This window comes from Rhamphochromis longiceps, linkage group LG9 (assembly GCF_057381845.1).
Source record: "Rhamphochromis longiceps isolate RC_006_pf linkage group LG9, R_longiceps_female_GT1.1, whole genome shotgun sequence".
Lineage (NCBI taxonomy): Eukaryota > Metazoa > Chordata > Actinopteri > Cichliformes > Cichlidae > Rhamphochromis > Rhamphochromis longiceps.
In genome coordinates this window covers 13,388,706-13,411,786 of record NC_140565.1, presented here as the reverse complement: position 1 = coordinate 13,411,786, position 23,081 = coordinate 13,388,706, and the positions used below count along the sequence as shown (strand labels likewise).

The window sequence follows — 23,081 nt, the reverse complement described above, 5'->3', positions numbered from 1 at the left end:
TGACACATTACATCAAAGAAAACAAGCCTTCATAGTAAAACAGGAAATAACCAAATGATGCACACATGAAGACAGAAATTCCCAAACTCAATCCAACAAGTAATCAAACACACTCCTTAGAGCACTAACGTGGCAGTAAACGCAACCAGAAAGCACATAACACAAATGCAAAGAGCTACAAAGCAGCTCAAAATCCAGGGACTAAAGTACATTAGAAAAGGCGGTAAAGGGGAGTATGTTTGTTTGACCACTCAGAGCAGTGGTGCATTTTGATTACAATGTAGCAGCTGCACATTGAGCTCTGAAATTTACTTGTTGACATTTTTAAACATTAAGATCTACTCAGTGGTATCAGATCAGCTAATTAGGTATGCACAGTATGAACTGAGTCTGTCAGGTGGAAATGCAACATACACAGCACAGCTTCATTTGATGCCATTAACAATACATGACTTCACAAGTTACCTTTACATACATATAAATCTATCTATCTATCTATCTATCTATCTATCTATCTATCTATCTATCTATCGATCGAGAGAGAGAGAGAGAGAGAGAGAGAGAGAGAGAGAGAGACTGAATATAGCTTAATACAGATCAGCATTAGTTACCATGGTGATCGAGCCAGGTAAGAAGAGAGCCACCTTCGTGACACTGAAAACCCAACATACCTCAATAAGCCATTAATCTCCCTTTGTAGTACACTCCTCTGGTTGTCTTCAGCTCCAGCGGGCAACTGCCCAGCATCAAATGGCTGCATAATGGGATATTTAGCAGAGGAAGACAGAAATAAATAGAGGATGAATGCTGGACACAAACCTGCAGTAGAGCATAAGGTCGTACTGCATAGTCTAGGCAACTATTTGTTAGCCAAGTGAATCAGGTAATAGTGAACGGTCAGTGTGCTAGTTCATTCAAAGTTCAGCAAATTGGGTGCTTGCACAGACAGATGCAGTCCTTCAGGCTATCCAAGTGTTCCAATACATTTGTATACACAGTAGGGCTGTGTGTGTGTGTGTGTGTGTGTGTGTGTGTGTGTGTGTGTGTGTGTGTGTGTGTGTGTGTGTGTGTGTGTGTGTGTGTGTGTGTGTGTGTGTGAGATTAACTAACTAACTAACAACAGTAAAAGGTCATTTTAGCCTAACCCTACTATTTTTTGTGTGTGTGATGGTGAGAACATTTACTGAGTGATGAAGTAAAAGTTGTCCTCGTGACACTGGCTGTGATCCATAATTACAGTCTGGAGTGGGGACAGCTTAATTGTCACGTACAAACACGACAGAACAGCTAACCAGTTAGCTGCGTCATGCACATGTGCAGCATGAACATACAGTGTGTATACAACTGTAAACAGAGACACAGAGAAGTATGCAAACCCTTGTGTATGTTTACAGATGCATCATCCAAACATACCCACACACATAATTAGTCCCACAGTGTTTTCTCTCTCTGTATTATTCATGCAAACTTTCTACATTAATTATTAACTGTAAACCAAGTATTGTTCTTCATATCTGGAATGTTTTCCACCAAGCTTTAGCCATAGTTATAGTTGTTATATGGCACATACCAGTCTTCGTTATCTTTTTTAAGGACATTTTTAATTTCAGCTGTTGTTCTGTATCTGATATTGTTTAGTGATTCAGATTTTCTTTTTTGTGCATTGTAAAAAGTCTTTACTGATCGAACAGAATTGGTACAAACAATCTGCACTACAGATTGCCATCATGCCAACTCATTGTCCTCTATTGTATTTTACAAAGAGCTCTAATGAGATACAATAAGGGCTCACTGGTTTGCTCTTGACTGAATCCAACTGACTGCTTTTTCTAACCACCTTAGACAAAGCAGCCTATCTGACACTCACTGGTTTCTTCTGTGCAATAATGACAGTAATGTTTCTTTCTTGCCACATCAAAGTAATACTTTTGTGTTTGTCGTGCCTGAAAAGGTGTGTCGGACTTAAAACAAATAATACAGCTTTCACAGCACATCACTAATTTGAAAATGTATTCCAATATAACAATATCAAACACAGAAACTGAAAAACAAAAAACGAATTTATATTAACTGATTTTGAAAAACATCTCTGATAATACATGTTATCTATCAAATGTGTGCTCTTGGACTATAACACATTATTCAAATATATATATTCCTGTGGCTTGTATTGTTACTACATTATTGTGTATTTTTACCCCTATTGGAATTTGTCTTATACTGCCCCCTACTGTTTGAGGTATTAACTATTCCCCTGTTCTTGTGAGTGGAACAATTTTCCCTGTCACAGAACACAAAAATGCACTTATCAAATTTGTGGGACTTTAACAGTAAGGTTGTGACATAAATGGTGTAATATCGATTTAAAATGTAATCAAACACTGGAGTTCCCCTCCAGTGTTTGATGGTGGAGTTGAAATGTTCCCATTTTGATGAGGGTCTGAAACGAAGAAAGCATTTCCTCAATTGACTGTCATCTCTCTGGGGCCCTGGCACTGAAATACTGATAACATCTGGAGCCAGGAAAGAAAAAATATTGAAAGCTGTGGGAGAGAGAAATATGAAAAGCTGAGATTGGCACACCTAGTTAAAATGCAGGAGGTTAAAAATGAGAACATGAACAAGAAATCTGTCCACATGTCTGTCCACACAGAAGAACAAAGACCTCTGTCTTTTGTTTAAGTTGGGGTCAGCAGCATGATTGTGACGATAAATTTGCACTTTTTAAAACAGAATAAGAAAAGAACTTTCAGGTGAAAGTTGTTTTTAACAAGAGCTTTGCTACAGGGTGTTTGAGTGTCTTGGATCCTTAGACTGTGAGCTCCACAAGTGAGCAGTGCAAACAACAAAAGGCCTGACCACCTTTAATTTAGCCAAGATTTCAGAACTGTTAGCAGGGCTCTGCCAGAAAATCTCAAGCAGCAGTTGGACTCATTAGCAGAACCCACACATAAAAGCAGGAGCTTGATCGTTCAAGTCAGTAAAAACAAGCTGTGAAAGGCATTAGATAACACTGAAGGGCAACAAGGATTAGTGCAATGTGGCTAGTCCCCTTCAAACGTGTTACAAGGCTGGTAGAAGCCTTTCAAGTTAAGTTATAGTATTATGATGTTTCACCTTCTGATGCTTGAATAACAAGCGCTGCAATAATGCAGCATAGAGGAGATAAAAGGATGTATGATTGTTTCTAGATTAAAGGTTAAAAGAACTGGTCTAGTACTGGTTAAATATTTCAAGAGATGAAAAGAGAATGGTAATGCTGCGAATGCTGGGCCACTTGGCGTAATACTAATTAATTCTGATTTGGAGTCATTCAGCTGCAGGAAACTATTGGACATGCACTACTGAATTTCATCAACACAGAACATAATAGATGACACGCTGGTGGTATCAGGACATGAAGCTCTTTTTCATCCTCTTAGTAGCAGAACTCTATTATATGTTTAAGTCTGATTTGACCTAGTGGTTAAATTTATATAGGAAACGTAAAGGGAAGATAAAAAATAGACCCCTGTGGCCAAGTATATGTAGAGATACAAATCAAAAATCAAATCAAATCATTTTTATTGTCACATCACATGTGCAGGTACATTGGTACAGCACATGTGAGTGAAATTCTTGTGTGCGAGCTTCACAAGCAACAGAGTTGTGCAAAATACAATAATGTAAACAAGCAAAATACAAGAATGGCTACATCTGAAACTAATAAATATATGTACAATATATAATAGTATATGCATTCCTGGCCTGATGGAAGAAGCTGTCTCTCAGTCTGCTGGTACGGGACCGGATGCTGCAGAACCTCCTTCCTGATGGAAGCAGTCTGAACAGTTTATGGCTGGGGTGACTGGAGTCCTTGATGATCCTCCCCGCTTTCCTCAGGCAGCGCTTCCTGTAGATGTCTTGGAGGGAGGGAAGCTCACCTCCAATTATCCGTTCAGAGCACCGCACTACTCGCTGGAGAGCTTTGCAGTTGTAGGCGGTGCTGTTGCCATACCAGGTGGTGATGCATCCAGTGAGGATGCTCTATATGGCACAGTGATAGAAGGTCCTGAGGATGCGGGGGCTCATGCCGAATCTTTTCAGTCTCCTGAGAAAGAAGAGGCGCTGCTGCGCCTTCTTCACTGTTTTGTTTGTGTGTACTGACCACGTAAGATCCTCAGCCAGATGTACTCCAAGGAACCGGAAGCTGCTCACTCTCTCCACAGCAGCGCCGTTGATGGTGATGGGGGTGTGTACTTCTCTGCACCTCCGGAAGTCCACTATCAACTCCTTTGTCTTTGCGACGTTGAGGGTGAGATGGTTGTCTTGACACCAGTGGGTCAGGGCGCTGACCTCCTCCCTGTAAGCCGTCTCATCACCGTTGGTGATAAGACCCACCACTGTAGTGTCGTCCGCAAACTTCACAATGATGTTGGAGTTGTTAGTGGCTGTGCAGTCGTAGGTGTAGAGTGAGTACAGGAGAGGGCTCAGTACACACCCCTGTGGAGCACCAGTGTTCAGTGTGATGGGGGATGAGGTGATGCTGCCCAGTCTGACCACTTGGCATCTGTCAAACAGGAAGCTAAGGATCCAGCTGCAGAGGGAGCTGCTCAGTCCTAGATCCTGCAGTTTCCTGTCCAGCTTCGAGGGAACGATGGTATTGAATGCTGAGCTGTAATCTACAAACAGCATTCTCACATACGCGTCTCTCTTCTCCAGGTGTGACAGGGCAGTGTGTAGTGTCAGGGCTATGGCACCATCAGTGGACCTGTTGTGGCGGTATGCGAACTGTAGAGGGTCCAGTGAGTCGGGTAGTGCAGAGCAGATGAAGTCCCTGACCAGCTTCTCGAAGCATTTGCTTACGATGGGGGTCAGGGCTACAGGTCGCCAGTCGTTCAATGAGGAGATGGTGGAGGATTTGGGTACAGGGACGATGGTGGCCATTTTGAAGCAGGCTGGGACTACAGACAGATACAAATATATATGTCAAATATATACATACATACACTCCCAGTAATACTTATTTTGGTTTCCATTAAGAAGTTGCAAGTCAGTGTGATTCTGGCAGGATAATTGACCGCTCTTGGCAAAATTAGTAGAGTTCCCAGCTTTTAAGCCCAGTCCACAAATTTTCAGTACAGTCGAGGTCGAGTTTTGGTGAGGCCATTCAAGAAGCTTAAAGTTAGCCTTCTTTATCCATTCCAAGACCAGTTTTGATGTGTGTTTGGGTTCATTGTCCTGTTGGAGCACTCAGTTCTGCCCTAGTTTCAACCCTTTTGCTGCTGATATGACTTGTTGAAGTTGATAGAATAATAAAAACGTCCTCCTTCTTCTTTGTTATATTACTTTTTTGCACTATACCAGTACCACTGGCAAACAAAACGCCAGCTCCAGTGCATGATGCTACCACCACAATGCTTTACAGTTAACTTTACAGATTGCAGTGAACAGTAACACTGGTGTTCCAGCAGTTCATGACAGGTTTTCAAAATAAAATCATAGATAAAAATGTTAGCTGAATGGTATGTTTAAAATTACAAGAGAAAGCTTCTTTGAAATAACATAATTATTAGAAGTTTGTAAATTAAGAGTGGAAATGCTCCTAGTCAAAGAGCAGACTAGAAAGAGCTTCTTATTTAGTATTCCGACATAGCAAAAATAGGTTTTTGTGCTTTTTCAAAGTCATTAACCATGAGGTACTGGGGTGAATTAAGGAGCACTTTAGATTCAGTTTGTAGAAATAACAAAATTCTTATCACCTAAGCCTGTTGACATATACTCTTGCATCAAGATACAGATATTTTTTTCTTCATTTTGACAAACTTCTTGTCAATGCTTCAGTTAGCAGCTATGAAGCACAAAGGTGTCAACAAAGCAGAATGGAGGAGAGTTGTATCATCAGAAAGGCAAACTTCAGATTTAACAGTCAAGTACTTTTTTTACATGCTATTATAATGTAGTGTGACTTATGCCTTTGCAACACAAATTTCAGTCAAATCACAGGGTTAGGCCAAATATCAACAATTCCAATACATACTCAGGAATCCAAACTGTGTTGAAACTATCTCCAATTCCAATTTCCCACTCGTGGGACTAATAATAAAGGCATCTTAATATATCTTGAGTATTCACCCTAAACACCAGCCTAGCTAATATAAAAATATCTGTCCTTGTTAGGAATCATAGTGACAGCACATCCCCCACAGAGAGAAAAGAAATAGACTCCTGCTTTGAATACATGTGAAATGAGTTTTGCTACATGCCCACAGGCTTTGGTTGGGAAATGCATTCTGTGCCTATTTGCATAAAGGACATCTGTCTAGTTAGCAATTCATATCTACAAATGTTCTCGTCCACAGCTATGCGGACAGTTTATCTGGAAAGCAAACAGGACTGGAGTCTGGGTGATATATAGACCACAAATGCATGTTTGAATATTCAGCAGCTAATAAATATAGAAAGAGTGCTGAGAAATTCTGCCCGCCTGCAGGCAATTCACTTCTTATTTAAATGTTTAGTATGAAACTGAAGGAGCAGAAAGTGAAATATAAATGTCTCATCTTTATGTGTGAATGTGATTGATTCGTTTGGGTTTGGTGGAGTTGGTTTGATAGTGTCGAGACAGTGACTCATGAAAGCACCTGTCTTTGCACCGTCAAGATAAAACAAGGCAATTCTGCAATTTTTTGGCTTTTGGGTTCCTAAATTTCTTTCAGTATGCTGTATTTGAAATAAAATCTCATGCGCAGGCTCTGGGCTCTGGTAGACTTTTAGTGCTAATGCATGAAGTCACCTCAACATTAAGAGCTCTGATTTGCTGCAGTTTCTTATTACCATGGAGAAATCCCACACAGCTGGGTGATGAATCTGTGCCTCGCTATCTGACAAACTAATTGAGTGGGTGGACTAAGAAACACAGGGTCTTGCTGCCTGGCCTGGCTGTTCAAGTCAAGAGGCTGAGAGAAAAGAACATTACTCATTAGAGATTTGAAAAGTTCCTTTCTGATTCAGTATGTGTATGTGAGTGCTGGTACTGGTATTGCTCATTTTGTGGGTACAAGTCTGTTCAAACATTCATATTTAATGGACGTGTCCACCTTTTGTGACAAAAATAAACAAATCCCAACTAATGGAAAGTTGTGAAATTGTATTAAGGATTTGGCATATAGTTAGAGTCTAAAGTTTCAGAAAATATATGCATACTAAAGATTAATGTCAACCATAAGAGTGGTGGAAAAACCAGAGAAGCCGGGGTTACTTGTAAAAGAGCTCCATCTAATGGTCAGTGATATTAAAACTACACTCATCTGCCACTATATTAGGTATGCCTGTTCAATAAGTCGTTAATGCAGATATCTAATCACCTAATCATGGCAGCAACTCAGTGCTTTAGGCTTGTAGACATGGTCTATTGAAGGTCAAACTGAGCATCTGAATGGGGAAGAAAGGTGGTTTAAATGGCTCTAAACGTGACGTGGTTTTCAGTCTTGGTCTTGACTTATAGTGAACGTCTATGTCCAGCCGTTAAGTAATACAACTGAGCAAAAGAACATTTTATTTTGAAAGTATTTCCCGGAAGACTAATTAATGTCAGGTTACGTTGCCAAGTAACCTACTGAGATATTTTCAAAACATCTGCTGCCATCAGCTGATATGTTTAGAGAGTAATTGGCAGCAGTCATGAGGTGATGTATATTTTACATCACAATGACGTTTGCATGTGATAAGAAGTCACGTGTGTATCACACAATGTAAATACTGTATATTTTATTTCCCTGGCTTAAGTTAGCTAACGTTAGCTGTTTGATGCCTTTGTTCCCAGATAAATTGCAAACTTTAAATCAAGTTGTTTTTGTATTGTATATAATGGGACAACATTTTTTATGACTTTTCCATTATGCAGAAGTTTTTATGCCGTTTTATTGATACATACACACACACAGAAAACCCAATTTGTATTTTATCACAGTAATATGCTATGTCAGAAATTTCTTGAGTGAGTTATTATTAGACTTTATGTTGGACCTATACCACAAGCTATCTGCATAGTATTACTAAGGCTATTTAATAGGCAACAAATGTGCTGCTGTGTATGATATTTTAGAAAATGGCTGCACATTTTTATATGTAAAGTCCTAATCTATAAAATAACATTTAACCTTAACAGTTTGTTAAAAGTAATGGAAAACATACATTAAAAAAACCCAACTTAATTCCTCCTAAAGAAAAAAGTGTGGTGAATTAGCAATATGAAGTCAATTAAAATGACTATAATTTGAATGAAATAAAAGTGCATACCACCAGATTATATGAAAAATAAGTATCTAAATCAGAGTAAATATTCCCACTGTTGGTTCTCTCATCAGTAGAACTCATCATAAGACACATTATGCAATATATTGTAATGTAAAAAGTAATCGGTCTCTTTGTCCTTCCTTCTCATGTTTCCTCTTCTGTAGCTTGCAGGAGGACGAGCCCCAACAAGGGACACTGCAGGAGGTGGCAGCCAGAATAATTCAGAAGACTTGGAGAGGATATATGGTAGGAACATCTACTACTACTGCTATGGGAACACAGACTCACATATGTGCACAATTGTAGTAACAGCTTTTTTTTAAATCTACCCAAATTGCAGGCCAGTGAAGTCTTCAGGTATTTCAAAGAGTTGATTTTCTACTGCAAACAGCAGGATCCAAAGACCATCCTCAAAACTGTCAATCCTCGAGAGGTAATGGAAATTGCAACCCCTATGAAATAAAACCAAATCAAACAAAATGGAATGTGATTTTGTTGTGGCAGGCCGAACGGCTGGATGCTGCAGCTGGAGTGTTTATCAGATTTCGACTTGGAGGGGTAAGAACTCAGAGAGGAAATAGTTTAGGTCAGGAATAGATCACTCAGGAGCTATATGAATATAATATTAGAGACATGCCTTCCTCTCTAAGGCTAACCTCTCTGCCATTTTAGATCAACTTTCCTCCTGATATTTATTACAAGATCTTCACCCATCGGCCAATTACAGATGTGTGTGCAGGCAGCCCAAAAGACTACACCAAGCAAAGTCGTAGGAAGCTTGTGGCCCAGAAGACCAACAAAGGCCCAGCTGTCGCAAAGGATGACCGATCAGGTTGGTACAAGCGCATGGAGAACAATAGTTGGAGGCTGTTCTGTAACAAGGTGAGGAACAAAAATGATTTTCTGTTCTGCTTTAGTCAAGTTCTGCCATTTGTTTAGAAACAGGGAGCCAAAGAGCTACAGCAAGTTTACAAATGCTGTTTAACAGGAAGCCTCTAAAAGCCGAAGTTCTGCAAGTCTGTTTTGGGTTTTTTTTGCTTCGTCTTCTCTCTTAGGTGGTTTTGGCACGTGAGCCTGCAGAGATCGGTGCTGACAAAAAAATGGACTTTCATTACTCCAAGTTGCAGCGGAAGCAAGATTTAGAGAGTTGGAGGAAAAGAAAGAAAATTGAATGGCTGAAGCAGATGTAAGTGCTTTATGTTTTTGTGAAATGAAACAGTTGGTGAGCAAACCACTGTAGCATCAGTGATCACAATAATGCACATGCAATCTGAAGTTTGTGTCTGTTACTTATTAATAGTGATAGAAACCTCCCCCTTATAGAATCACATCTTTGCTAACAAACACATAATGATGTGTTGTTTTAATTGTGTTAAATGAGCTGTCACTCCTGTTCCTTACATACAGGTATAAAGAGGGTCATCTGCAGGATCATGCAGAGCACAGACACATGGCGGCCCTGGTGGAGAGTTCCGCCCAGGAATTGATGGAGACAGTTGAAAAGAAAGGAGATGATGAAATACTGGAATGGGAGCTGGATGAGCTGCTGGCCTGGACCAACACTCTAAACTTCGAGGAGTAAGGCACTCTGATTAGAATATTTGTGGCATTTGTAATCTTTCTCATAATTTCCTGCATCATGGGATGCCCCCCATATGAATTTTCCTCTCTTGCCTGTGCAGGTATATGGAGGAATGGAGACATTTGGCCTGCAGTTACTCCTCTGAGCTGAGCAAAGGTAAAAATATTCCCTAAATACTGTATTCTGTGCTGCCATCTAATTTTTTCTAAATTGACAGCTAACATGGCAACATCATGTATGTTGCTTTGGAAGTCTTTGCATTATCCTGATAATCCAGTCTCATGCTATTCTGTCTTCCTTTTTTCTTCATCACCTTTTCCTCATAGTATCTCCTACAGATGGCCCTTCTCACCCACCCAGGTTAGATCCACACGAGCTCGCTGATGAAAACGCAGCAGAACAAACATGATTTATGTTAAAACTGTGCAGTCTCGAAGTGGAGTGTGCCACACTGTTATTGTCGCAGTATTCACTTTAATAAAGTCTGAAACTTGCAGTTGTTTACAGTCTTTGTTAGTCTGTCATATAAGTAGACATCACTGTGTGACATTTTTTGTTAGTTTTAAATAGTTTTTAAAAAACTATAAACATGTGATGAGCGTCTTTTGAAGTGGATTTTAATATTGCGCTGCAGCCGAGAGAGCACTCTGGTCAAACGTCAAAATGGTCTCTAAGTTTACACGTTAGTTTTGACTGCTAATGAAAATAGTTTTCTTTACAAATAACTCTCGCACTGAACTAACAGCCAATCCCTCAACAAGTTTGTGCTCTCTGCTCATATTGCCTTCATATTAAATCATTTTGTGCTTTTTAAAGAACTTATTTTAACATTGCACTCAACAACAAACAAATCCTCCCTTACAACAAAAGTAACTTCAATGGCCAAACTGCATTATATTTCTTCAGGTCAATATACGGGCCCCAAGTAGGAGGGAGGTAAGCCGTGAGTTTGAGACCCTTGCTAAAATGAAACGGTGGAGAGTCCCAGGTATTTATACACCAGAGGGATGTGTCCCTTAAAGGAATCCGGACACTCATCTTTCAAAGCTCCTTAGACTAACAGGCCCTGGATGACTGAAAACAGACAAAACTACTATGTTTTAGGCACTGCTGGGAGTTGAACCCAGGATCTCCTGTTTTCTAGTTTAATACTTACTAGACAGGCACTTTAACCAACTAAGCCACAGTGCCACATAGACACAGATGAGTGACTTGTTAGTGTGTAGCCTATAGTTTGTTACAGTAACGTGTTAAACCACATTCCGAATTCCAGACAGTCAGACTGCCAAAAATTGCTGCTGATGATGAACATCTGCAAATCAACATACAGCTGATATCCTGTGTGTTTGTATCTTGACTGTTCAATTTCAAATATATGCTGGTGGTATATGAAGGCAAAATGACAATCCCAACTGGTCCTAACTGTATTTATGCCTTTTGTGTTTCTTAACTTGATATCTGAGGGTGTTCAGCTCATTGTGATAACACACTGTAGCACTGTAGAGAGAAGTGCATTTTAAAGGTCAGCCTTACTTGTATTCTGGCTGTTATTATTATTATTATTATTATTATCATTAAATTCCAAAAGCTTTACTTGTCATTAAGGTGACAAATTAAAGTTTTGCAAATGACTAACGCAAAACTGAAAAACAGGGGGCACCCGGATTTGAACCGGGGACCTCTTGATCTGCAGTCAAATGCTCTACCACTGAGCTATACCCCCTCACAATAAGCATAGAGGACGCATACGTATTTATCATCATGATCATAATCATTCCCCCATACGAAGTTGGCATAGAGTTCATGTTTATATCTTCAATTAAGTGATAACGAATTGATTTCGTATACTTTACATATTGTACAGCACACCATTGTCTGTTTAACTGGAAAGACGTGATCCTGTACATAAGCTATCAGCGGATGTGTCGTCATCAAAACGAGACGTTACCGGATACAGCAGTGTATCGAAAGGAAAGGGGAACAAACGAAGTGACAATGGTATGATAGCGTTTTTAATCCCTATACCATATTTTTAAATATCTTAAACCTTGTTGTTGCGTACTCTCTCTGCTTTATAATCTGTGTGATCATTTGAGGTCTCGGTGGTGAAGTTGTTTGTCTTTAACCGTGCCCAAACTGAGTAGCTGTGAATTTGATTAGTCACTCGAGCTAATGCCAGCTAGCGCTTAGGTTAGCCACAAGGTCCCTTAGATAAATACAACTTCCAGTATTTGTTGCTATTGGCTACATTAGATAGCCATTAGCTAAGTGTTATCAAATGTAAATGGTTTATGTATGTCTTTGATGTGGACTACAGAATTCCAGAGGACTTCGCTCTCAGCTTAAGGACAGTGTACCTGTGGCTGGGTTCTCTCCACAGGGAGCTTACGGAGTGCAGGACTCCCTCCGTAGTGGGTGAGAAACTGTTAAAAATAAAACTCTGTTGCATGGTAATCTCCAAAAACACATTTTTGTATTAGCCCCCAAATAAAGAACAATGTGCTTTTCGTAATACTGTTTTTTTCTCTTCTACTTTTATTAAACAGATTTACCAGTGTTAAGAATGAACTGCTTCCAAGCCACCCGCTGGAGCTGTCAGAAAAAAATGTGAGTCATTAAACCAATTAATGCGGTTTTCATGAAAGGCTTAAATGGTATTTGTGTTCTGTGCTTGGTTTTACTATAAAAATTACTGTTTTGTCAAATGCAGCTCAGTTTAATCACAATAGACACAAAGTGCAAGTAGTAAAAATACGTTTCTGTGGGTATCTCACTGTTTTCTGTTTCTCCATGAGCAGTTCCAATTGAACCAGGATAAGATGAATTTCTCAACACTCAGAAACATCCAGGGTCTTCACGCTCCTCTAAAACTGCAAATGGAGTACAGGGCGGCCCGACAGGTAGCTGCAGTCCTTTTTCAGGTGTTCTCGTGTTTTGTTTTGTTTTTCTCCTTCTCAGTCCTGACACCAACTGTTTCTTCCCTCCAGATCCAGCGTCTCCCATTCCTACAGAGCTCAAATTTGGCTCTCGATACGCTGCGAAACAGCGATGAGTCCATTGGATTTGAAGACGTCCTCAACGGTGGGAACCTTGTCCTTCCCTTTTACACCTTCAGTGATATGTGTGACGACGTGAAACCATGGCTTATACTGTGCTTTTGTCTTTTTCCTTTGTAGATCCAGCCCACAGTGAAGTGATGGGTGAGCCACACATGATGGTGGAGTACAAATTGGGATTGTTGTGAACAGAGTTGTGCACACAGATCCATATTATTATTATGTATGAATACATTTGTTTATCAACTCCATAACCAAAGTTAGTAGTTGGTGGAGAGTTTTAGTTGTGGAGTACTTTTGAGCAGGAAATGGGTGTGCGTGTGTAGTGATCTTGAAAAAAGTCACTCACACAGGCTGCTTTTGTATGATTTCATTTGGTTATTTCTAATAAACTTCATGACTCTCCTCATTGTCCTGGTTCATTTGATCAGTTATTGACATTTTTAGATGAGCTTGCGCTGATAAAATTACCTGGTGATGTGTTCAGAGAGAAGGTGTAACAAAGCCTCACTCTACCCACTCTGAGTTTGTTCACCTGTATAGCTAACATTGATTCGCCAATGCAACAGGTTAATAAAGAGCAACACTTGTATTTTAATCCATGTTATTCTTCACTTCACTCATTTTTCATTTGCCTAACTTGAAGTATCCTTAAAAACTCATTGATATCTAAATCGTTTTTTTTTTTTTCATCCCACAATTAAATTCTTCAGATATGTTATTTAAGTCTAATTGCATGTTTATACAACTGTACTCTCCAATTAGAGCTTAAGGAGCTGTTGGCAAGGCTCTCCGCTCTCTTTTAAAATTTGCACTGTGAAGCCCGAGCTTGTTAATATTAATAGCAGGGTGGAAATCACTGAGGTTGAATTTATAATGGCTGATGCTTGGTGGCATGGGCCGGTCAAACATCTGCAGCGAGCTGAAAAAACGCAGAGTATAGGTTTGTGATTGATGCTTTTCTGGGTGATGTATGACGTTCATGTGAAAATGTGCTAAAGATAAATCCTACAAATGAACCCTAAAAAGGCACATCTGTGAAGTGAAAACCATTTCATATATCATGATGCTCATTGAGAGAAGGCTGAGGGTTTGTGGCACTGTAAAATAAGCAAAGCGTGGCTACTTCCAGGAATCTAAAATTTAAAACATATTTAGTTATTTATCATTCTTTTTGATGGTACATGATTCCATATTTCTTGCTTCATTTATTTGACGTCTTCAGTTTTGGACACACATTGTCAGGGTTTTTCTATATTGTAGATAAAACTTTTGACTGGTAGCTTTCAAGACAATCTTTCATACATGCCGCTTTATTTGCTCTGATATGTGACTTTTGGAAAAGACTGCATATTTTCATGTGGCTCGTTGGTCTAGGGGTATGATTCTCGCTTAGGGTGCGAGAGGTCCCGGGTTCAAATCCCGGACGAGCCCATATGTTGTCTACATGACCAAAATGTTGTTTAGCCTCTATTTAATCCAGCAATCAGTGAGATGTTCTCTACAGCTGCAAATCACACATGTTCCCATAGTAACTGATTTAGGGGCCGCTAAGAGATCTGATATGAATGACCTCATTGGCCTTGGCCAAGTAGAAAACATCCACAAATATTTCCAAAAATCTAGTGTTGTGTTGGTTTTTTATTTTCAAATATTGAATAACAAGACAAAACTGCAAAGCTGAATTAATTATTTTCACACTCTTAATTAACTGAAGCCTTTCACTGAACTACCAAACAAACAACTTGGTACTCTCTTTCTGGCCAGTGTCATTGAAGTTTTTAAAAAACTATAAACATGTGATGAGCGTCTTTTGAAGTGGATTTTAATATTACGCTGCAGCCGAGAGAGCACTCTGGTCAAACGTCAAAATGGTCTCTAAGTTTACACGTTAGTTTTGACTGCTAATGAAAATAGTTTTCTTTACAAATAACTCTCGCACTGAACTAACAGCCAATCCCTCAACAAGTTTGTGCTCTCTGCTCATATTGCCTTCATATTAAATCATTTTGTGCTTTTTAAAGAACTTATTTTAACATTGCACTCAACAACAAACAAATCCTCCATAACAACAAAAGTAACTTCAATGGCCAAACTGCATTATATTTCTTCAGGTCAATATACGGGCCCCAAGTAGGAGGGAGGTAAGCCGTGAGTTTGAGACCCTTGCTAAAATGAAACGGTGGAGAGTCCCAGGTATTTATACACCAGTGGGATGTGTCCCTTAAAGGAATCCGGACACTCATCTTTCAAAGCTCCTTAGACTAACAGGCCCTGGATGACTGAGAACAGACAAAACTACTATGTTTTAGGCACTGCTGGGAGTTGAACCCAGGATCTCCTGTTTTCTAGTGTTAATACTTACTAGACAGGCACTTTAACCAACTAAGCCACAGTGCCACATACACACAGATGAGTGACTGATGAACACCGAGAAAATCTCCAACCGTTAAATAGATTTGAGCCTAAACAGAAACACATGAAAGGCAGTCTTGTTTCTTATATTACTCACCAGAGGTTGTCGCATAAAAAGAGACGACGTGTTTAAAACTCAGGGGTTAAAAGTGGGACGGTGTTTTCGTTTTTGCTAGCTAAAGGTTCAGCTGCTGTTTTTCACAGGGAGAGAGAAGAAAGGGAGCTAACATCACATGGAAATGGAGAAAGATAAGAAAGACAGGACAGGAGAGGTGAAAGTGGTTCACAATAGTATCACACAGATGTACATAAAACATACATCATCATCATACAGCACAAATCCATTTAGAAGCTAGTCTAAATAAATGAGTCTTTAGCTGCTTTTTAAAAAACCTAAAGGTGGAGTCAAAGCATTCCACAACCTGGGGGCCACCGCTCTAAAAGATATGACTCCTTTGATCCTAAAACGTGCTTGTGGGACCACCAACAGCCTTTGATTAGATGATCCCAGGCTGTGAGAGGGAGGGTGGGGTTCTAACAGATCAGAGATGTAGGCAGGAGCGTCACGACTCAGAGCTTTAATAGTCAGCACTAAAAGTGAATTCTATAATGTACTGGAAGCCAGTGTAATGAGAAGAAAACCTATGTAATGTGCTCTCTTTTTCATGCCTTTGTTAAGAGCCTTGCAGCAGGACTGACTGGAGATAGTTACGATTCTTTTGGCTCAAACAAAGAAAACAGCTGTTACAATAATCTAAGCAAGCCGAAATAAAAGCTTGAATAATTATTTCCAATTCAGATTTAGACAACAACAGTCTGGTGAGGGGTAGTTTGGGAGACTGTGGGTGTTCATAAAGTACCTCCTATTCCTAGACTTTTTCTTTGATGTTGATGAGAAAAGGTCATTGATAAATCGATAAACGCCTGTGAAAAATATCATTACAAAGGTTGGCATATGAAAGAAAGAACCTCTAGGGTCAGATCTACTCGTGTCTGCAGCAGCTAAAAGCCTTCTCTTGACATTAAAAAGCTGTTGGGTTTACTAAAGAGGCTCAGTGTCAGCTTGTGACTGAAAGTTGTGAACAGGAGTATTTTTGCAGCTGGCCTTTGATTCAAAATCTTAAACACTAAATGGGATTTGAGGCTAAGAAACTCAAACTGAGGATCATCCACAAAGACCAACAAGTCAAAGAAAACAGGCACGTTCTCATTTTTACAATCTCACATGTCAGTGCAACAGGGACTAATATCAGGTTTAAATGTCAACATAGTATACTCAGCCTAATCTGTCTCTCAGCCCAGGAAGTCTGAACAGCCCCTGCTATGTAGTTACCAGCACAACAACCTGGATGTGATCCTGATCCCAAAGCTCTACTAAGGGAATAGTTTAAGCTTTTAGCCAATTCATTTCTGTGTTCGGGATTCCCAAAGTAATTCAGAGGGATCAAGGCTCTAATTTTACTTCTAGATTATTTGCACAGGCTCTCCAACAACTTCATTTTAAACATAAATCATTGGTGTGTCATCGTCAAAGTAAGGATTCATTAGAACGCTGCCATCAGCATTTAAATCATTGCTACATGCTTGTTGCACCAAACTGAAGGCTGATGGAGATGAAAGTTTGCCTTGGTGCTTACTGGCAGCCAGAGTAAGTAAGTTAATCCATTTTTTTTATATAGCGCTTTTTAAGACATGAAGCTATTAAAAAGTGCTTCTCAAGGGAATATAAAAGCGTATCAAACAAAACAACATATTACACACGAACGTTACCCAAATGTCTGTCTAAACAGATGTGCTTCAAGCTGTTTTTTAAATGAAGCCACAGAGTCGATGGTGTGTAGTGGGGGAGGTAAACTGTTCCACAGTGTTGGAGCTAGGGTTTGAAAAGCGAGATCCCCCTTCGTTTTCAAACGGGTCCGTGGAATAGTCAGAAGACCACTATCACTGGCTCTGAGGATCCTGTTTAGAGTTTGAAGGTTGAAAAAGCTCCGTGATATAGGTGGTGGCCTCACCTTGTAAAAATATGAACTTAAAAGTGAGGATTTTAAACTGATATCTGTACACAACCAGACGCCAGTGTAAGGATTTTAACATGGGAGTGATATGGGACCTAATTGCAAGCGACAACGTAATTCAAACAGAATTCAAACAGTTTAACAGAAACACATGAAAGGTAATCTTGGTTTTTATATTAATCACCAGAGGTTGTCGCATAAAAAGAGACGACGTGTGTCAAAGTCAGGGGTTAAAAGTGGGACAGTGTTTTTGTTTTGCTAACTCTCCACGACACTAAACTTCAGGCTGCTCACCTACAGTCAGCCTCCTCCATTGCCTCTTGATGCCCACTCACACTAGTCAGCTTCTACGACAGTGGGTGGGGTAACTGCAGAGTTACTGTAGTTTTGCTTTTTCATTTTTTCATTTGTTTTTAATTTTGTCTAGTTTCACTTACTTTCTGTTGTCAGTTTATGTATTTTAGTTTAGTTTTTATTGTTTGAAATTGTTTTGCTTTTCATTACAATTTTCAGTTCAATTCTATTTTATTTACATAAATAAAATTACAAATCACAGCAACAGTTGCCTAGGGGTGCTTTAGACTGTAAGATCAGACCCTACAATAACACATACCCCACAGCAGCCATGAAGAACTCCCTTTTAAAAAGAAGAAACCTCCAGCAGAACCAGGCTCAGGTAAGGGGCTGCTGTGCCAGAGAGCAAGAGAATAATAATAACTAATAATAAGATGCAGAGTGGCGTATAAACACATAGTCAGAAAAGTGACATGAGAAGAATCTTATTGCAGCATAACTAAGGGAGGATTCAGGGTCCCCTGGTCCAGTTCTAACTTTATGCCTTATTCAAAATGAAAGTGTATGTTAAAGGAATTCCCTGACTTGCACGGTCTTTGTGTCTTTGTTTAGAAGCAGAACGACATAGATGGATCCACTTCTCAACCCTGTCATCGCTGTGGTGGTGGGAAAGATATTTCTGTTCTAAAACCTTTGTGCATACAAAATAATACGACAGGACTTGAAGGAAAGTAACACATTTACTCTCATTTGGGGCGACTGAGGATGGATCAGATGAGTTTCACACCTACCTTGTGTCCTCATACCTGGTGGTAATGGACAGCATGTTGCCTTATCAGCACTGGGGTCTTTTGTTTGATGGTTCCACAGTGCCTCCTTCTGGCCGTGAAGAAGCACCACACCTCTCTGCTCTTTCCATTACAGGGAATGTGTAGAAAGCACAAACCTTTAATAATCACAGCTGAGATCATAAAGTGTAGTTATCCTTCCTTCCTTTCCTTCTTCCTTCCTCTTAAGCACTTAAGGGTTGCTGGAGAGGGGGTTGAAGAGTATCCCAGCTGTCACGAGGTAAAACTCAGGGTACACGCTTGACAGTTCACCACTCATGATCACATTCCCAATAGATTATTGTAGTTCCCAAGAGAATCAACAATTAACCTAAAAAAGCAAGTTGTTGGACAGTGAGAGGGAGCCGGAGCATCCTCAGAGAACCCAACATGCAAACAGCAGATTCACATGCACGACCTTCTTGCTGTGAGGCAACAGAACTAACCACTGCATCGCCATGCTGACCTTAGAGTGCAGTCCTGTGGTGGAAAATGTTACTGTGGGTGCTTTAGATTAAATTACATACAAAAAAAGTACTGGTTTATTATATCAGTGGGTAAAAGAGTCAAGATTGGATCTAAAGGATGTAAATGGACACGCACAGTGCATTTCTGCTCAGTCTGAACACTCAACGCAGCCTCATTCGCCCAACTGAAACTCAGCGTTCAGTATCTCCTTTTTTTCACCAAAAGACTTTCTCTGTATCTCTGCTGTTTGTTTTTGACTTGAAACACTAAATAAATGTTTTACTACACATCTGTCTCGATTGTTTAATCAGCTGCTGTAAACTGTCCAAATTTAAAATGCTACATTTAGTAGATTTAGAGATATTAATTTCACTATTTTTAGGTAATGATACTTTATAAACCTATTCTGCTGTTTAACAAAGACAGTATCATCATGTTTAAAGCACTTTTAAATCTGACAGCAGCACTCAGTTCTCCTGCACATGTGTGATCTTGGAGTGAACTGAAGGTTCAGATGCATCTCTCAGGACCTGTGTGGGGACTTTGCTGGACTTTTGTCTGTTTCTTAAAGATGTGACTTTCAGATGCTATTCAGCTGGTGTGGATGGTGTGGATGGTGTGTGTGTGTGTGTGTGTGTGTGTGTGTGTGTGTGTGTGTGTGTGTGTGTGTGTGTGTGTGTGTGTGTGTGGAGGGGGGGGGGGGGTAGGTCTGAAACATCTTCCAGTTTCATGCTTGTTTAATCAAGTGTAATAATACTCATCGATTAAATGTCCCAAAGTTAAGAAATCTCTCTGTGAACCTTTAGTTTGCTGCCATCTTGTGGCATGTGGAATGCTCCAGACAAGCAAACTTGCTCACGGTCAGTTAATCAAGTGCATAGAGCCCTGTGATGAATTTTCACATTTACTCCGTGAATCTTCATTCTTCTAGCTAGTCTTTACTCTTCTAGAAGCTTTCTTTGCTCGGATTTCTGCAGCATTGAATCTATGTCTTCTCCACTGCTATTCCAAACATGGTGCTGATGCAGGGGTCATTAGCACAGTAAGATTTAAGTGCACAAAATGTTCACATCATAACTGCATCCATTTTGACAACATTTCTAACACCACTGGCTGAAAGGCAGCCCCAAACCATGACGGAGCATCCACCGTGTTTTAAAGATGGCTGAAGACATTCACTGCTGTAGCGCTCTCCTGACCTCCTCCGTATATGATGATGATTTAGACTAAATTTGGAGTCATCACTCCATCAAACCTTTTGCCCCTGATTTTCACTTGGTGTTCAGGAGCCAGACTGCTTTGGGGGAAAATGCTATTGCACAATCTTTCCGACCTGTTCCTGATGACGCAGAGTCGTCTTTTGGATGGAACGGTGGTAAACAGTTGGTGGGAAGGGTGATGCGGGTCAGCCATGATGTTAGTGGCTTTCCCAGTGAGGTGTAAATAACCTGTAGACTGGGTAGAGAGCTGCCAATAACACGCTCAGCGGTCCACACTATCCTCTGGAGGGCTCTGCGGTTGGATGCGTGGCAGTTTTCATACCAGACTGTGATGCAGCGGGTTAGGATGCTCTGCATGGTACCTCTGTAGAAAGTATTAAAGATGGGTTTGGGGATGTGCACCTTCTTCAGTCGTCTCTTGAAATGCAGTCGCTGCTGAGCTCTTTTTGTCACTGATTTGGTGTTGCTGGTCCAGGACAGGTCCAGGGGCGGATCTAGAGAAATGTTCCTAGGGTGGCATGGAAATCAAATGGGGTGGCAAAATCAAAGCCTTGTTTTAAACATATATGCAGGTGTTACATATGGTTAATGCATAAGTATATGTTTCATATAAATATGGTCTATAACGTAATTATTTTCTATAGCCCACATAATTAAACATTTCTGTTACATAAAATGTGTGAATTTGTATTTTATGTGCTATATAGCCTTTATAAGAAATAAATATGTAACCAATGAGTATAAAATCCAGAAAGCTACACAAGTCTAACTTAAGCTTCACACTGTTTTTTGTTAGAAAAACAATCAAATTGTTACTGACTACTACTACTGTCAGAAATATGTACTGTCACAAACAATAATTTAAACCTAATTTTTCATGATTTGTTGGGTTAATATTTTGAGGTCCAAAATATAATTGGCCATTTTTGTCACGGTTCTGGGTCAGTTTTGATTGTTAGTTTATTTTTGAATGACTGTTGTGGTTTTGGGTGCTATGAGTATTATTATTATTATTATTATTATTATTAGAGTTCCATGTTTCTGTTTATTTGTGTTTAAGATTTGTGTTCTCATGTTTTGTGTGGGTTTTAGTTCCATGTGTCATTTTCTGTCTGTCTCTCAGTGTCGAGTCTGCGTCTTTGTGTAGTGTTCTTGTTTCCTGTTTTATTGTGAAGGTCTGCGTCTCATGTGAGTGTGTTCAGTTTTACCTCTGTCTCCTCGTGTTGATTACTCCCAGCTGTGTTCCCCACCTGTGTTTCTCTGTGGCTGGCTGTGTCCCAATTCAGAGTCTGCAGGCTTGACGTAGGCATTTTAAGTGCGGTTACGTCACCGCCACGCGTAGACGGCTGTCCCAATTTGAAGTGTACTTCAAATGCATACTCCTATAACAAAGTATTACATACATAAATGCCGATATGCTAAATCCCCCCCTTCATGGCCTGCTCTTAAAAACGAACTCTCCCTGTTCCGTAAATCTCTTAAGCTAATAAATAAGCCCCAAGCAATCAAATTGCATAGATTTTTAGAAGAGTTTGATTTTTCTTAGCCCCTTATTTAAGTTATGTGTCTTGTTTATGGAACCTCACTTTCAGAGATTTTATGATCCCCCTTGTCTCGTTTATTTCTGTTCCTTGTTTTTCTTTTTTTTCTCATTCTTTTTTTATTGTTATTTATTTTTGTATTGGTTATTCATCTTTTATATTATTATTATGTAGATGTGTGTATATAAATGTGTACGTATGCATGTGTATATGCATATATATATATATATATATATGTGTGTGTATGTATGTATGTTTACTTTCAGTTATTGTCGATTTCATTGTGGTGTACAGGAGGTGTGATTCTGTTCTGATTGATTCAATATGTGGCTTGTCTCTTTGAGATTGTCATTATTATTGTTCTAAATAAAGTTCATTTAAAAAAAAATGCATACTCCAAATGCGCCATCGATTTCCCCAAATATCAAGCGTGGTCCGGTGCACGCTTCGTGGTCCCATATATTCCACAATTCATAGCGCCTCAGATACTCAACTAATCAAAGTGATGTCATGACAAAAATGAATTTTTCTCCTTCATTTCTGTCAAACAATGCTGTATGTAACGTGTCTCGCGTTAGTATCATGGTTGCTAGGCAACCTGAACAGCGCGACAAAGCGTATACCGTCCCATTTCACAAGCCTCTCACTTCCGCACTTCTCGTACTTATAGTACGCATCGTACGTAGTACGCGTAGTGCGCGTACTTCAAGCATGCGGTCTCTTAATTGGGACACAGCCCTTGAAGTTCTCCAGAGACCTGGTAATGAACTAATCATTTGATTCAGGTGTGTTGACCCAGGGTGAGGTCTAAAACCTCCAGGACACCGGCTCTCAAGGCCTGGAGTTCCCTACCTCTGCATTAGGGCCTATATATAGGCAGTGCAAAATTTTGTACTGGGTTTCTCCCTGGCGGTTGCAAGTGAAAGTAAACCTAACTATGCTAATAGTTCCTTTCGATTCCTCCTCAGTATATTGATTATTAAGATCTGCCTCCCATTTTTCAATAGCACTCAATGTACTGCTACTGTGAGCATAGAGTGATGAATAAAAAGCAGAAGTAAAATGAGTTCTGTATGTTTCCTTCATAAGAAATGTCTCCAGGTCATCATATATAGCTGTTTCTAAAAATTGTGACAACACAGTTATGAACCTGGAGAAAGCTAAAAAAAAAAATGTTCTGAAGAAAAATTTAAATGTGACTTCAATTGTTGAAAGTTCACCAATGTGATGTTTTGATCAAGGTCGCTGATCATTTGTAACCTGTTGTTACGCCACATATCAAACAGACTGCAGTTTCTCAATAAAGGGGTTAAAAATAATGTGCTGTCTTCTCTATCCAACCTCTTACGTATCTCCCACCAAACCCTAATTATGTTACAGTATTTG

At 39.7% G+C, this 23,081-nt stretch overlaps 2 protein-coding genes and 4 non-coding genes across 6 annotated transcripts; 3 read left to right on the top strand and 3 right to left on the bottom strand.

Moving 5' to 3' along the window:
- Positions 1 to 5,673: 5,673 nt before the first annotated feature.
- On the top strand, positions 5,674 to 10,268 carry lg9h11orf65 (linkage group 9 C11orf65 homolog). The gene is made up of 9 exons (XM_085417869.1): positions 5,674 to 5,678; positions 8,442 to 8,523; positions 8,618 to 8,710; positions 8,782 to 8,835; positions 8,950 to 9,159; positions 9,333 to 9,463; positions 9,685 to 9,855; positions 9,960 to 10,015; positions 10,186 to 10,268. Exons 1-9 carry the CDS (start codon positions 5,674 to 5,676, stop codon positions 10,266 to 10,268), a joined length of 885 nt encoding a protein of 294 aa, XP_085273995.1.
- A 693-nt stretch (positions 10,269 to 10,961) lies between these two features.
- trnat-agu (transfer RNA threonine (anticodon AGU)) lies at positions 10,962 to 11,050 on the bottom strand. The gene is given in 2 exon segments: positions 10,962 to 10,997; positions 11,013 to 11,050. It is a non-coding gene; the product is annotated as a tRNA-Thr (tRNA).
- Positions 11,051 to 11,510: 460 nt separating this feature from the next.
- trnac-gca (transfer RNA cysteine (anticodon GCA)) lies at positions 11,511 to 11,582 on the bottom strand. Its single transcript has one exon. It is a non-coding gene; the product is annotated as a tRNA-Cys (tRNA).
- A 182-nt stretch (positions 11,583 to 11,764) lies between these two features.
- Positions 11,765 to 13,320, top strand: pomp (proteasome maturation protein). The gene is made up of 6 exons (XM_085417757.1): positions 11,765 to 11,857; positions 12,177 to 12,274; positions 12,406 to 12,466; positions 12,658 to 12,759; positions 12,847 to 12,940; positions 13,036 to 13,320. Exons 1-6 carry the CDS (start codon positions 11,780 to 11,782, stop codon positions 13,101 to 13,103), a joined length of 501 nt encoding a protein of 166 aa, XP_085273883.1. The 5' UTR covers positions 11,765 to 11,779; the 3' UTR covers positions 13,104 to 13,320.
- Positions 13,321 to 14,277: 957 nt separating this feature from the next.
- Positions 14,278 to 14,349, top strand: trnap-agg (transfer RNA proline (anticodon AGG)). The gene has a single exon. It is a non-coding gene; the product is annotated as a tRNA-Pro (tRNA).
- Positions 14,350 to 15,225: 876 nt separating this feature from the next.
- Positions 15,226 to 15,315, bottom strand: trnat-agu (transfer RNA threonine (anticodon AGU)). The gene is given in 2 exon segments: positions 15,226 to 15,261; positions 15,278 to 15,315. It is a non-coding gene; the product is annotated as a tRNA-Thr (tRNA).
- Positions 15,316 to 23,081: the final 7,766 nt, after the last annotated feature.